Source organism: Myripristis murdjan, chromosome 5 (assembly GCF_902150065.1).
Source record: "Myripristis murdjan chromosome 5, fMyrMur1.1, whole genome shotgun sequence".
NCBI classification, from domain to species: domain Eukaryota; kingdom Metazoa; phylum Chordata; class Actinopteri; order Holocentriformes; family Holocentridae; genus Myripristis; species Myripristis murdjan.
This window is the reverse complement of record NC_043984.1, coordinates 24243302-24259522: the sequence shown is the minus strand read 5'-3', so window position 1 is coordinate 24259522 and position 16221 is coordinate 24243302. Positions and strand designations below refer to the sequence as shown.

Sequence of the window (16221 nt, the reverse complement as noted above, 5' to 3'; positions counted from 1 at the left end):
CATTGTTTCTCACCATGACTTCAAGACTTCAAAAAGGAGAAAAAGAAATCCTCTTAAGAGAGCAGTAATAAAAAAAAAAAAAAAAAAAAAAAAAGCTTAAGCCACACATGGCAATAGGCTTGTTTTGAAACAAGAGCTGGAGGCTAAGGGGAGGATTACTCAGCCTTGTGTAGCTAATGAAGAGAGGAGTCTCACCTCCATATCTCTGTATACCTAACCCCTCATCACCTCCCCCCGCCTTATGGATAAAAAGCTAAAACCCCTGTCTCAAATAGATGGTTTAGAGGTGGAGAGAAGCACTCAGTATATTCTTTACCTCGGCTCAATATTTGGGTATTAACATTGAGAAAAGTGGATGAAGTGTGGCCTGAGGCGGAAAACGGCTTTCTCCACTTTGTTTCACCACTGAGGGGGCTCGGCTAAGCTCTACCTAACCTCACTGTAGCTCCTGTGAGGAGGTAAACAAAGTCTGCAACCGCCAAGACTTTGCCTTTGCCGTTACAGGGTCAGTAGGACTGTGTTCAAAACGTAACGGCCCCAAAATAGTATCGTCGAGGCTGGCCATGTCCTGGGTAGCAAATAAGATGATAAGATGGCGACTGGCTAGCAAGAACCAAGGACTGGTGGAGTCTTCCCAGTCTTCATCTTTCAGATATGGTGGCTACGTGATACTGGGGCGAATGAGTATATTCATAGTTTCAGGTAGTGCAAGGTAGCTACTTCATTGTTCAGTCACTGTACCATGATCCACTAAACTGTCACTTCTTGAGCCTTGGAAGAAAAGAACCAGCCTTGGTGCTGTACGCTAACGTGGCCATGATAAAGCAACAATCTTGTGAGTGTATTTTTGGCTTTCGGAAACCAAAAAAGATTGCACTGATTGAATTAGAAACAACAGCAACTTCATGTGATCACCGTGACACTTCTTTACAGAACTGTCGTAAGCGGAAAAGAATGACAATTACATGTGTCGCCTTGCTCACCGCTGTTTTCAACAAGGACCTCGTGATGGTTCGTTACTCAAACAGTTCTTTTCAGTCACTAGGCATGTTCATATTTAAATCATACGGTAGCACATTCCATCTAACAAAATGTCTTTGCACTAAACAACATTCAAAGAAAACATGGCACAGTACAACTTTTTTGTTTCTTTTTCATTGTTTTTTTTTTTTCCTACGTTGATTTTTTTTTTTTTTTTTAAACTTGAAATATCAAATCATGTTTCATTGTTGTTTTATGGTGTTTGTTGGTTAAAATGAAAAAAAAAAAAAAAATCACCCTAATCTTTGTTTCTTTAAAAACGTAGCTGTATTTATATATAATATCTATATAGTCTTCCTTTGTAACGTTTTCTGTAAATTGTGCAAATTCAGCAGTAATACAAGTGGCGAGAGATCAGAGAGTGGGCAGTTGATTACATTTATACAAAAAAGAAAAAACAAAAACAAAAACAAAATTTCCAACGTCCGTTTAAACCTGTGACACCCACTGGAGTCACATGACCCAGAGAGCCTCTCTCCATTGGCTCATCACAGATTGGTCCATGTTCCCTCCTGGCTCATGGTCCATTTTCTCCTGCTGATGATGATGCCAACCGTGGAGTTCATTTTCCAAGTTTGCGTTGTTGCTTTCCTGACCATCGCTTCATCACGACAAAACTCCAGAAATCAAAAGTAAGCAAACCACAAAAGACAACAGCCACGATAATCAAATGCTTTCCGGTGACATGGTCTCGGTGTATGCATGTGTGAAAACGTCCAGTGTCCCAGTCTTGCACTCAGACACGTGCACACACACCGTATGGCCCGCAAACAGACAGACAGACACACACACACACGCACGTACGCACACACACGTGTAAGCATACACAGGCCCGCCCATCTCTGCCGAACCGCTCCATTTTGCAGTGTACTGCTTCAGTCCTTTGCAGTTTGTCTGTTGTATTGTTGGGGATTTGGAGTTTTGTTTGTTCTCTGGGTGAGAAGAGCGAGAGAGATAGAGAGATGGAGAGGAGGAGTGAAGAGGAGGAGGAGGAGGACGAGGAGATGGAGGTGGTGGTTGGTCCTCAGCTGGCCAGGGCCATTGTGTCGATGACCTGCTCCAGCTTGCTCCTCAGTCTCTGTCTCCTTGCCTGCTCGTCCCGCTCCAAAGCCGACAAGATCTGGAGACAGAGAGGGGGGAGGTCAATGAGTCTTACAAATGCTGCTTGTTTTCGCATTCACCAAGCCAAGGCATAATGCACCAGCAGGTCTCCTACGTGGCTGTTAATACCCAACAATTGTATAGTATTGTATGTATGTAGAGCTCTGTATGGACACATGCCAGCTGTGTTCCTTGGAAATTCCTGCTGCTGGTACTTTCACTCTAAACTCCAGTCCTTTACAGATGATGAGGAAAAACTGAGCTACCTAAATCATCCAAACCGGCAAAAATTAAAGCCAAACTAAGAAATCAGAGAGTGCATTTATTTTAGATGTTTTTTTTTTTCATTATATATTCACCTTTTTAACTTAAATTGAAAATGCAAAACAATTTGAGTTGGGTTCCGCTGTGCAGTTCTGTTATGGTACGAAGTTGCCATAGCAAATGAATCCACCTATCGAATCTCCTGTTCCCAGCAGATTTGATACTGGATTCTGACAAAATGCTTTTAAACCCCAGATCCGCCAAAGCATTAAGGCTAAATGACGAGCTGTTTTATCAAACTGTGCAGAGAAACGGCCGAGATGCCTCACCTCGTCCTTGTACTTGACGATGTAGGAGTAGATCTCGTGCAGAGCCGACATGCTGTTGAACTGGTTGAGGTGCAGACGGGATTGCTCCGCTAGATAGGCACTCATGTCCTGGTCGCTGATGGCCGGCATCCTGGAGATATCTGAGTAGTACCTGAAGAAGGAGACAAAGGAAAACGGGAAGGATGGGAGGAGTGAATTAATGAATGAAGGAAGGGAGGCAATCAGGGGAGAGCGGTGGGAGAGAGAGAGAGAGACAGCACAGCAGAGAGCAGTGAAAGTGGCAGGAGAGTGTAAAGTTAGGGCGTGAAGGAATTGAGGATGTGGAGAAGAGAAAAATAAGTGCAGGCAAAGCGTACAGAATGAATGAAAGTGGAAGGGGAAAGAGGAAAGAGCACAACTTGTAAATGAGGTGTTTATTTAAATACGTATAAGACTAAACAAATGAGATAATCAAACCAAACCAAGCATCACATTTTGCATTAGAGGAAATGATGACATACCTCTCTACCCAGTTCTTGTAGTTGGGGATGTCTTTAGCATAAAGCAGCTTGTTGGAAGGAGAGTCCTTCCCAAGTTTATGTTCTGATGTTGAACAGGAGTCCATGAAGGTCTGGGCCACAACAGACAAGCAGGCATCTGTAATGCTGTTCTTATGGATGTCAAACACAAACTGGGGGTTCTTGATCACGTTCACCCAGAACCGCAGTGGAAGACTGGAGGGAGGGAGAGGAAGAGTTGCAGCATAAGAAAGACTTGACAAGCTATTAAGGTGCACTGAGGACTGCAATGAATGAAGCTGCATACACAGCACTGGCTGGATAAAGGAGGAATCTGAGTGATAAAATACCAAAGGCGAGAGAAAGAGAGAAAATTAAAGGCTGATGAAATGTGTCTCGGAGCAACACTGTACATTCTGCTGCGCTGCCAATGTTCGCTGACTCACGGAGTCAGAGTGTAAATGTTTTTCCAATGACTCAGCGTGCCGTTCGCGACACTGATTTAACACAGACCTACCAAATACCCACTCTTTCTCAGGCACACCGTGCAACAATGCCTCATCCACAAACACACAAACACAAACACAAACACAAACTCACCAGTTGCTCTTCCATGTGTGCCGTACATCAGCGTCAGATATGGAGTGTTTGTCGGCCTGCTCGTCCAAGAAGTCAAACATGTACTTGATGGCCAGTGGCAGTGCGCTGCCTCGGTGGGCTGTGCTAAAGATGGTCTCAAACAAATCATCCACAAACTTCTGGAGCGTACCCTGAACAACAGACAGTTAACATTGTGTTAGCTCTTATAAGTCATATGAAATAGGGCACTATTAGGACTATTGAATTTTAGCAGTCATGATGACTACTCCCAAAATGTAGTTGTCTAGTCGGGTGGGTGATCATCTTTGAGGTTGACGTTCAAGATACTGCTGGACAATAAGGAAATGTCCAGCTTGAGCTGTTTGGCCATCTCAAAACCTCGAAACATCCTCCAATGCTACGTATGAGTATTTGGATTTTGATTGTGAATGTTCATAAGTGAACAAAGTGCCAACAGTCAACTATTTTGTTGACTACTGTGTGAAACCCCTGGTCTGAAATGTTCCTCTGAACACGCATTATGCATTAATACAGAAATTACTTAAAAAAAAAAAAAAAAAAAAAAAAAAAAAGGGCAATTCTAAACCATCTTGCAAGCAATGTGTTGACTTTTTTTTGTCTATTGGTTCTAATGTTGGAAAATTGTGATTAAAGCACAAACTTGGATTTTGTCAACTTATCAGAAGCTGCCTTTGCTTACATGCTCATCTTTGTTGGTAACGGTCTAGCTGTAGGCAGTCACTGTCAGGAGTGGGCATTAGAGGATGACAGTGCTTTGCTTTCAGGACTTGGACTTTTTGAAACAGTTTATGATGGTGCTTTCAGAGTGCTGAGTGTTCTTTACAGTATTTAGGATAAAGCCCCATAAGAGTTCAGCTGAAGGCTGTTCTGCGATGTTTTTTTTTTCCACATCACATACGTTTGGAGACACTGAATCCTCACAAATTCCTCTGAAGTTGAGATGATTTGAAATCTCTTCCCGTAAGCCTGAAACTCCCTCTATCCTAGCTTCAAGCGTCCAAACCACCTTTCTCAAATCCTTAAACCAGCTAGAGCTGGAATGTGCGCTTTCCTTTTCATTCATACATACATAAATCAGCCTCTTAAACACACAAAGCTGTGGAGGCTGTAATAAATAAGAACAAACTGTTCTCCTTGCATTGTCTTCCTCAGGCTTGCATGTTAATTATTTCTCAATCGAGCCAGGCCTGGTCGCGCTAACCTTGCACTTTCCTACCTGGAGCTAGAACAATGGAATCTGGAGCTAATGAGTGAAATATGGGGGGAGGGGAAGAGTTGGAGTGAGCAGAATCACCAATCTAGTTTGTTCCTGCAAGGCAACGTTTTTGATAATAAAACACTTGTGTCGGGGTTCTGGTAAAGAAGGGAGGAAAAAGTAGCCAACACGCTGACAAGCGACAGGCAGGGCTTCACCATGACAGGGTATTATCGGCAAAGGAAAATGAAATGCAGAAAATCAAGTCGTATTGAGCTGATGCCATGCAGAGGAAAAGGGCCATAACGGTGTTGGACAAATGATGCACCGTGTGTACATGCATGTGTGAGTGTCAGTGTATGTGAAACATGTGCATAAAGAGATGTGCTGGAGTCAGGCTCAGCTCATGCCTTGATGTTTGCGAGAAACCGATATGTATTTCATGTACCTGCTTCTCTCTCTCTAAGTGTGTGTGTGTGTGTGTGTGTGTGTGTGTGTGTGTAGTGACGTGAGGGGAAGGTACTGTAGAATATGAAACGGTGCCATGGCTGTAACTACTGTTTTACAGTTTCAGGAGCTCCACAGCACTGTGGCCACTGGCAGATCAACAACTTACTCAGGGATAAAATACACACGGACCCAAGTTTGTTTCTTCCAGCGCATCAATACACACACTGAGCCTGACTCCAAATAACCTTTCAAACCATAATCTGAACACATAAAAACGGCGCATAAAAACCTGAACACAGATTCCAGTGTGGGGTGTGGGGAATGTAGTGGAATTTGGCAAGTAATGATTGCAGGGTAAAAGGCCTATAAGCCCCGAGGCCACCAACAGAGGGCCTAGTAGCACCAACCAAACAACTCAATAGTCAAAGGTCAGCCTCCTAATTAAGACACATACTCATTGCTGTGCGTGTGTGTATCCTTGTGTAAAAGGTTATGAAAAATGTTAATGAGCTTTGAGACGCACACCAAACAAAGGTCAATGAGGTCTGGTGGTGGAAGTGGGCTAAATGACAAGGTCTTTGTGGAGTGGGGTTTTTGGCTAGAGGTGTATGTGTGTGTGTGTGTGTGCGCATGTGTGTATAAGAGACAAGCGTTCTGCCAAAACGTCCCATTTCCATGTCTTTTTTTTTTCCGTGTGCATTTATAGTTGATTGTCTATGTATCCCTGTGTGTGTGTGTGTGTGTGTGTGTGTGTGTGTGTACCTTGGTGGCTAGCAGTCTGGTCAGGTAGATCTCAGAGACCATCTTGCTCCCTCTGTCTCCCTCCCTCTGGTCGGAGTGGTCGTGATTCTTGACCAAGTGCCACAGTTTGGTGCCGCTCTCCAGGTCGGGCGTGATCATGGGAGTTCGGGAGCGCAGGCTGTCCGGACTGCTGGCCGTCCTCAGCATGCTCTCTGGTGGCATATGGAGGAGGGTTGGGTGAACGGATCCAAATCGAATCAAACAGTGACGATGTGATAATACGTCTTTTATATCGTCTGCATGTGGAGGAAGGCGAACTTGTAGTTTGTCATGTTAGTTTAGTGTGTGTTGGAAGTGTTCTGCTATATGGAGGTGATTTGCTATAAAAAATTGCTTGCCTGGAGCTGGGGGGATTTCAGTGACTTGCTCAAGGACACTTCAGCAGAGCCAGGGCTTGGTGTGGTAAGGACAGTCTCCCTGACTTGTTGTCCGACTATGTGCATTAATGTTTTTTTTTTCTTGTTGTTTTTATTCTCACCTGTCTGTAATGGGCCAAAACAACTCATCTGAGGATGTGACTGGAAAGGAAAATGCTAATGGTACGTTTTAAGAACACTTTATACGCAAGGCTGCATGGATGTTGTGTAAAACATTCTGCATCTGCCAAGTGAAATAGCCTGTGTTTTATTGGATGAATTCCGATTATATGTGATTATATAAATTAAAAAAACAGCTTTCAACTTGATGTCACTCTGCCGTTTAACTTAGTTCACTTTGCTTTGTCTTATTTAACATTAAAAGGGGGACTAATGCAGGTTGTGTGGGTGGAAAATAAAGCCTGAATAAGAAATCGGAGGCAGCTGACGAGAGTAACACCTCCCCGTGAAGTTAAAAGGGTTTCTGAAAGGTGACAGCTTCACCTACTTACATGTCACTCTTTCATTCCAGAATAAATTTGTCTGTCACTCTCTCCTGCTCCCTTTCCTTCCTCCCTCCCTTTGTTGGACAGTGATCCCCTATTTTGTGACACCGAGCATTAAGCTTTCAGTTAGAACGCCTGTCACTTCCGTGAAGAAGCGGGTGCGGGAGGGGGGGGATTGAGAGGTTCAAAATGTAAGGAGAGAATTTGGGACAGATCCAAGCCAGGGAAGTAGAGAGACCTCGTGTGTGTGTGTGTGTGTGTGTGTCCTAGCCAGAGCTCAGGGACAGAGTTACAGTATATCAGAGAGGAACTGAGAAAGTGGAAACGAGAGACAGAAAGTAAAGTGGAAACAAGTGGGGAAAGGTGAAAAGAGGAGCGAGGAGAGTAGAAAGAATGGAAATGAGAGAGAGAGAGCTACGACTGGCATTAACGTGCGTTTGGTATCCAGATTGTGTCTACATCGGAGGTAGCGCGATTGTATTTACACCTGGCATGAAAATATGTCTCCGGCATGCACACCGAAATCCAATTTCTCCTTCCTCTGTCAAACTGCAGATTGCCACGTCCTCTCATATTTCCATGCTCTAATATTGACAGTAAAAACCTCATCCGGCTACTGTAGCTCCACCAATCGCAAGTATTCTGAAAATCCATTTGTGACGAGTGTGTTAGCATCGGAGCTGCTTGCCGCCTGTGTGATTTGTGTGCGATTCCTTGTTGGAGCCACACATTAAGGTTAATTTCCATTTACAAAGCTCCTATATAAGGACTGGAAATGCATTCAATTTATTTGCTTTTAATGTGGCCAAATGCATCTCTGGCCTGCAAAGGCTGTTTGAATAGCCCAATCGTCAATGCATGTTGGGTGCGGCAACCCCTGGATTTTTGTGTGTTCACGTTAATGCAAGATGTGGAGGACTTTGGAGAGAGAGAGAGACTGAGAGACGGACAGAGAGTGAAAGAGAGGAGTGAGACAAAGAGAGAAAGGCAAACACTTAACACAGAGACACATTAGTTGAACCCTGGGCTCGTCCCTGTCTCTGTTCATTTATCCATCCATCCGCTGTGACAGCCGGAGGCCACAGTAAGTGACATGGCGCAGGCCTGCTCCAGCGGTCAGGGCTCAAAATAAAGACAAAATGACAAACAGAAAGACGGACAGACACCTCACACCCGCTGCTCTCCTCAATGTCAAACTGTGCCGTCAACAGCTGTCTCGCATGCTGTTCTCGACTGATGGCAATTTATAGAAGGCAATTCTTAAAAGCACATGAGTTTGAAAGTAGCGTAGTCATAACAGCGAGATTTTGATGCCGCTCTGATGTCTTCGTCAAAGAATTATGTTTGATTCTTTCACCAAACGTGCTCTCCAAGCGGTAATTCCTTTTCAATGTCACCTCAAGAGGAGGTATGTGCATAATAAGTAAAAATAGTTCGAAGAGGAAGGCGGCGGCTTAGAATAGACAGAACGTCGGTCTGACTTCAGAGTGAACTGCAGCAGGCGACACACACTTCGACAAAATCAAACAGCTGAAAATACGACAACAGCAACAAACAGCCGAACACATCTCCAACTGCATGCCAGTCAGACAGAACCGGTGGCAGAAGCAAACTGTGGAACTGTTTCGCTTACAGAGGCGATACAGGTGGACATCTTACTGACGTATCAGAGCTCCTCTGCGAAAGCCGCTGTAGAGCTGTCCAAGCCGAGTGTGACAACTCACAGCCTGATGGCTCTGGGTATCGCTGGGATCACAGCAGCAGCAAATTTTTACAAAGTAAACTCAGATTTTGTGACAACTTGTTCTTGAAGTGCCGTGTGAATTTTGCCATTCCCAGGTACCGTGATGGAGATTCATTTACACACACACACACACACACACACACACACACAAACATGCATGTACGCACACACATAGATATACACACATACAAGCGCACACACACACCTTCTCTCGTACCGTATCTGCTGAGGGACTTAGTGAATGTGGAGGAGTTGGAGATGTTGTAGGCTGAGTTCTGTTTTGGCACCAGGGCGATCACCGAACCGTCCGTCACCTGAAAACAGAGGCATGGACGTGTTATCACGGCATGTGACGCTAAACAGGCATCAGGTATCATTAAAGAGCCTCAGGTTGTAGTCCTGCCACACTGAGCACGTCACTGTGCTTCAATCCAATACTGTAGTGAACATCTTTTAAACACAAAAAAAAAAAAAAAAAAATGGAGTTGCATTGCGAACCAAGAGCTGAAGTTTCCCACTTATCCTTTACAATGTTCCATAATTAGTTTTCACATTTCATCAACACTTTCTGAGAGTAGGTGCCACTTTCATTTCAGAAAAACTAAATTTCTAGCGAGCAATAAAAAGTCATCCGAGTCTGAAGTCTGACAGAGTACCATCACATTATGTCGGTGTGCTGAAATCTACCTAAACCGATGATAGGTACGACATACTAACACTGTTTACTACCGCATTAGCAAGAGATAAGACTATACAGCGATGAATGAATCAGGTGTCATTCAGGCAGAGAGCATCATGGGAGGAGTGTGGAGCGATGACGCGGCGTTGTACCTGGTAGTGAGCCAGAGTGTTGAGTCTCTTCCAGTCATTGTCTATCTTTGTGGTGACGTCCTCATCCTGGAGGATTATACGAGCCATTCTACCCTGGCGCCATTCTGTGAGACACACACACGCACACACACACACACACACATACACACACATGGGAGAGACAAAGGTAAGGTTACTGTATGTGAGATAGTTTTAGCTGAGGAAAGAAAGAGAGAGAAAAAGAAAAAAGTTCATATCCGTACATAATACATTTACAGGTGAGATGTAATGAATTATAATTACTCTTGTTATGATAACTGTACTGTGTGTATTTTTATAGAAGCAATTTCACTTTAACCCAAGTACATTCTGACTCAGCTATTGTGCTTGGCTGCATTTTCAATCACAACTATTAAAGAGTACAAGTTTGGTAGGCACGGCACCAAAAAGAGCAATCTGGCTTTACTGTGTTTTATTTTCTTTTTCAATTAAAAAAAAAAAATCTAGTTCCAAATCTGCAATGCTGACCTTTTTAGAATTGCACAAAACAACTATTTCACCATGATTTCTTTTGTTAAAAAAAAAAAAAAAAAAAAAAAAAAAAAAAATCAACTCAAAACGTTTTTACTGGGCTTCTTTTCTGCTTTAACTTGGCAGAATTTTACACCAGAATGCGCAACCTCTACTTGAGTAAAATTCCCGTAAAGTAACACTGCTTCTACTTGAGTACGATGTTTTGGTGCTCTTTCCACCCTTACACACTTCCCCGTCTACTCAGATAGTTTGCTCCACCAGATGGTGAGTCAAGTGGCTGTCACTCTGTACACAAAACATGCAGGGTTGAGAGGATCAGTTGCAGTTTGACTAAAATTTAGAATGGCAAATATGACTGCCGTGACTCTGAGCTGCCCACCAGGGTGCATCTAGTTTGGTTCAGTATCACTGCTCCTGTGTGAAGCGTCCTCTCTTGGCTGAGTGCCCCTCAACATATTCCCCCTTCACCCCCACTCCAGCAGAGCACCTGTGTGTATGCTTGTTCATATGTGTGTGTGTGTGTGGTTGCTCTTCCCAGCCTTACCCAAGTCCATATCAGAGGCTTTGGGTCTCTGGGAGTACGGGGTGCCCTTGTACACAGCATCCAGCAGCTTCTCTTTCACCTGCGTCACCGTGTCACAGTTCAGGCCCTTCACTGTCACCTCGGGCGCGTTCTCATTCTCCGGGTTCACGCAGTGCAGCGTCTACGGGGGCAGGGGTTATAGGGCAAAGGGCACAGATCACATTTGCAGTCAGCAGAGAGCAGGAGCACTAACTACTGATGTGGGGGGACACATGATCCTGTAATGATTTTTTTTTTGTATATCTTGCAAACCAACACTTTACACAGCAGTGCTGCCGCTGGGGTTTGTGATTAAGCAATATTGTGCAGGAGCATAGCTATTTTTTTTTTTTTTTTGTGCCTAACTCATCACAATCAAACTTTCAATTGATTTCCTGCTTATTTGATGTATGGGTCACAAAGTTCAGTTTTTTCTATTCAAATTGTCAGAATAGAAGGAATTTGGTGTGTCACTCCTATGCAGTGCAGTATCAATCATCACCAACAATTTATAAATAAGCACTGATTTAGCTTGAGTTTGTGCTGTCCAAGCAAAGAACACATGGCTCTGCGGGGCAATGCACACTCAGGATGACAATACTATTTTTTATATGTGTGCAACTATTGTTAAGTTCGACACTTTCCCTCTGCACCACGAGAGGTTCTACTGTCCCTTCACTGCAAAAACTCAAAATCTTACCAAGAATACATGTCTTATTTCAAGTCAAAATGTCTTATTTCAAGTAAAAATATCTCATTACACTTAAAATAAGACATGATCACCTAAGAAATAACATAGACAATTTTCACTTGTTTCAAGTGAATTTTCACTTTTTCCACTGGCAAATTTTGCCAATGAAACAAGCAAATTTTCACTTGAAAATTGTCTAAAAACAAGTTACTTCTGAGGTGATCATGTCTTATTTTAAGTTTAATGAGATATTTTGACTAGAAATAAGACATTTTGACCTGAAATAAGACATTTTGACTTATTACCAAATATTGTTGGTAAGATTTTGAGTTTTTGCAGAGTTATTGTTCCTTGTTTCACTACCTGAATGCCAATATGTCCCTGCATGATTGCAACCGAACCAAGTCCCCCACACTGATATTTTACTTGCCAAATAAAGTCATTCTGCTTCTGAGATTTTGCTGTAGCTACATGCCAACTCAGTACGTCTACAGAGTGTGTGTGTGTGTGTGTGTCTACTGACCAATGTCTTGTAGTCAATCTGCTGTCTGATGAGTTTGTCCTCGCTGAGGGAGTAACGGGCCTCTCCTGTGATGGCATCTATCGGTCCTTTCTCCATCTGCTGCTTCATGGCACAGTACAGCATGAAGAGGGGCTCCCCAGCACACTCCTGCAGAGAGAGGGATATAGACAGAGAGAGAGAGAGAGAGAGAGAGAGAGAGAGAATAGAGGGAAATGAGGAGAAATGGTGGTGGAGAGTGAGGAGAGGAAGGAACAGAATTGTTAAAAATGCATGAAAAATCACCTCAATACATAGCAAGTGCAAGTGGGCAAAAACTTCACCGACAAAAAAAAAATTAAACACTACAACAAAGCAAAGTTAATAGCTTTGCTGACCGGCTCTCCTCATTGTGTTTCTAATCTTATTTCGGCCCAACTACAGGCAGAGTTGTAAATGACAAGACTGTGGCCTGTGTCGGCTATTTGCACACTGACAACTGACAGACACACACAAACACACACACTCTCTCTCTCTCTCTCTCTCTCTCTCTCTCTCTCTCACACACACACACACACACACACACACACACACACACAGACACACACAACCTCTCCCCTGTGCCTCCTTTCTGGGGAAAAACACCCTTTAATAAGGTGTGTAATTCTGTGTGTATCTATGCGTGTGTGTGTGTGTGTGTGTGAGAGAGAGAGAGAGAGAGAGAGAGAGAGAAAGAGAGAGAAATAAGAGAGAGTGTGAGTGAGTGGCAATTGATGGAGGAGTTAATAGAAGGTTAACGACTGAGGAGTGAAAAACGCTTGGAGAAGCACTTTGGTGTGTGAGACGTGTCAACCAGGCAACAAGCACTGGGATGCTGGGCCTCCATCTCTCCCTCCCTCACTCTCTCTCTCTTTTTCCACCTCTTTTTCACTCATTTGTTTTACTGGGCTGCCACCTTAAACGCCGGCTGCCTGCGCGGCTTCGCTGCCTCTCGCATTTTACAGCATTCGATATTATTTGCTTTTTTTTTTTTTTATGAAAGTAGCTTCCAAATATACTTAGACAAACGTTTATTTCTGAACCATTTCGAATGTTGTAACTGTGTTTTCTTTGACGCAACAATATGCAACTTTGTTTTGCCAATGCTGCAGTGTAAAGCCAATTTCAGGTAAATGGGGCGATTTTGGCATGGGACACAAATAAAACAAAGGGACGCACACACACACACACACACTCACATAATGTGTCAGGTGGTTTTTCTAACTGTGAAATTCCTATAGTATAACCCCCTAAGTTCACCTTTTAAGTACTTCTATTTGATTCAAAGTAACAAATGCGACAAGAGTGAGTCAATATTTGATACATGCCCGTCTCAATTAGCTGAGTCATAACCTGCCAGGGGACAACAGGTCAATCCTGACAGCAGAGGAAGGGTTTTTAAGGCTTTTTCTATTATTCCTACTCCCTTTGATAGACAAAAGCCTCCTCCCTTCCCTTCCTTTGAAGAACTACTTGACCTTTACCCATCGCTGTTCATACCTGGATGAACCCTGAAATCGTCCCGGGTCTTTCTCCTTTAAGGGGGCCCTAAAATGCATTTAGGATTCAGAGAAAGGCTGAATTGTTGAGGTTAGATAAAAAAAAAAAAAAAAAAACAAGTCTAGTAACCTTGCTGCTAGCTACTCTCATCTCTCCTGGCGTCAGTATTTATTCTCCCAATCCCTCTAGTCCCCCCATCTCTGTCTTTCTCTTTCCCTCGCTCTTTGTTTCCCTTCTATTTTGAGACCGTTGTCGAAATGGAAAGGGAACGACAGACGCATCTCTATCTTACCCGCCACGTTCTTCTCTGTCCTCTCTGTGTCCCTCTAGCATCGCCGCTCCGACTACTGTCTGAGGTTATTAGACAGACAGCTGTTTAAAAAGATGGAGGGGCAAGCGCACACGCTGACGGCAACACCGACACCAACACCAACACTCTGGCACGCACATACTTTTTCCCTGACAGCTTCCCTAGTAACCTACTCCCCTGTCTCTGAACCCAGCTCTGTTCGGCCAGTCTCGCTATTGGAGCCAAAGTACACAAGCACACACACACACACACACACACACACACGCCCACACACACAGATGCTGACTGGGACCCCCCGGGGCCTTGCTGGTTAGCTGTCCAGCAGTAAGCCTGTTCTGGCTGGTGCTTTGACGGCCTTGCTGCTAACTGATTAGCTCTCGCGGCGTTTGAATGGAGGGGATGTATGCGCAGGCGAGAATTTAGTGCCGTTTAAGCCGCGATAATTCTCTCTGATTCCATATCAGAGGGAGAAGAATTGAGAGAGAGAGAAAGACGAAGTACAGACGGTGACGGAGACAGAGACGGAGAAAGAAAAGGAAAAGTGGGAAATGAGAGAAAGCATTGTGAAAGATCTCTGGCTGCCTTGTCTACCATCCCCCTAAGCCCCAAAGAAAGCTCTGAAGGGGGGATATAGTCACACACACACAAACGCACGCATGCATGCATACACACAAACACACTCACACCCACGCACATTCTCATCTCTAAAAGAATTGAGCGAGGGACAAAAAAGAGCGGGCAGGTTAGTGCGACAGGCTACGGCGATCCCGACAACATGACGGACGGTGTGTGAACAGCGCTACAAACTCCACACACACACCGCAATTCAGGGAGGAGAGTTTAGCACATGAAAGGGAGAGGTAAGGGATAGGTAGCCCGCTGCCTCTGCCTTATCTAATGCTGCAGCTGTGTGTGTGTACGTATGCGAGTGTGTGTTTGGGAAGTCTCCCCCCCCCCCCCCCCCCACCCCCCCCCCCCCCCCCACCCGTTCCCAGACACCAATAGCATTAGTGTCGCTTCAAAAAGCTCGTGTGTGCGAGTGGTTTTACCTTGAGGAACTTGTAAAGCAGGAAGGTGAACCAGTTGGTGAGCATCTTCTCGGCTACCGACTCCGTCCTGGGAGAGAGAGAAAGATGAAGAGAGGCAGAGAGAGAGGAGAAAGCGAGACAAAGGGATTGAAATATGAAAGAGAGAAAAATTGAGAGGAGAAGGGGGAAAAAAAAAGAAAGAAAGAGAATTGTCATTTTATTTTAATACTAATTCACCGCCAAACTCAGCAGCACATAAACCACCAGAGAAGACACTGGGAGGTTTTGGGGTTATCCCAAACCTCTCCTCCCTGTTGCAACAAGCTCACCCAAACAAGCCCCCCCCCTTGGCTACGATGTGCGGGTAAAAACCAACACTTTCATCATGGGGGAAAAGGCATTTAAGACACGCTCGCACATCAAAGAGAACACATGGTATTATCAGACAACGTGCGGTTAGCCTTCAAACAGCCGAGCCCTTTCCCTCGCTCTCCCTCTCTTCCTCCCCTCCACCTCACACACAAACAAATTAACTCGGCATAGCAAACCACTATTTCTTTCATTGCCCCCCCTCGCCTTTACGTATTGTGTTCCCTTCTCCAAGCAACCCGCCCGTCTTCATTAAAAATGCAGCAATTAGTATAATTCGCTAACTTCTCTCGTTAATCACAAACCTGATGTGTAATGAGGGGAACCTCCGCACGCGCGCGCTCTCACACAGACACCGCGCGCGCACGGCGGCGAAAAAGAAAACAGAGCAATTAAAAGGCATTGTAATTAACGGACTTATTGCGTCTAATTTGTTAAACCGCTAAAAGGGGAGAGCGGTGCCGGGGGTATGAGAGGGAACAGGGCACAAGATAGGAAAAAAAAAAAAAAAATAAATAAAAAAAAAGAATAGTTCTTCCTCTCTTTCTCGCATTGTCCTCAGATTTACCTCCTCGCTTTCCGCCATTCCTCTTTGAAACATCAGAGAGAAACAGAGGACTGCTTAATTATCCACTCCCTCAGTCCCTGTTTACTCCAAGATGAATGGAAGATGCACGAGAGCTTTCTGGAATTTTCTGCTGCCTTATGTCGGGCTTACCAGGCAGTCTAACTGGGCCACATTCCCACATTTTCCATGCTTCCTTACACTTGCGTCTAGTAAATATTACTTTACCATCATTTGTCTTTTAACGTAATCCGGGGCGTGGCAAGCAGAAGCAGAGTTCATTCTTTTGACTAATGGCACACGAGGAAGATATTTTATTGTCGGTTTTGCAGTGATGTTCTTATTTTTCATGAGGACAGAGGGACAGGGAAGGAATAAAGGAGAGGAAAGTAGGTCAACGCGTGAACCC

At 44.2% G+C, this 16221-nt stretch overlaps 1 protein-coding gene across 1 annotated transcript in view; it reads right to left on the bottom strand.

Moving 5' to 3' along the window:
- Window positions 1-1277: 1277 nt before the first annotated feature.
- plxna1b (plexin A1b) overlaps window positions 1278-16221 on the bottom strand; it is a 226067-nt gene continuing 211123 nt past the window's right edge. Inside the window, exons 23-32 of the mRNA XM_030051792.1 lie at window positions 14900-14966; window positions 12026-12172; window positions 10794-10953; window positions 9737-9840; window positions 9123-9219; window positions 6261-6451; window positions 3833-4002; window positions 3236-3448; window positions 2736-2886; window positions 1278-2161 (exon numbers count right to left, since the gene is read on the bottom strand). Of these exons, the coding sequence (XP_029907652.1) occupies window positions 2066-2161; window positions 2736-2886; window positions 3236-3448; window positions 3833-4002; window positions 6261-6451; window positions 9123-9219; window positions 9737-9840; window positions 10794-10953; window positions 12026-12172; window positions 14900-14966 (1396 nt within the window). The 3' untranslated portion in view covers window positions 1278-2065. The remainder of the gene's footprint in view (window positions 2162-2735; window positions 2887-3235; window positions 3449-3832; window positions 4003-6260; window positions 6452-9122; window positions 9220-9736; window positions 9841-10793; window positions 10954-12025; window positions 12173-14899; window positions 14967-16221) is intronic.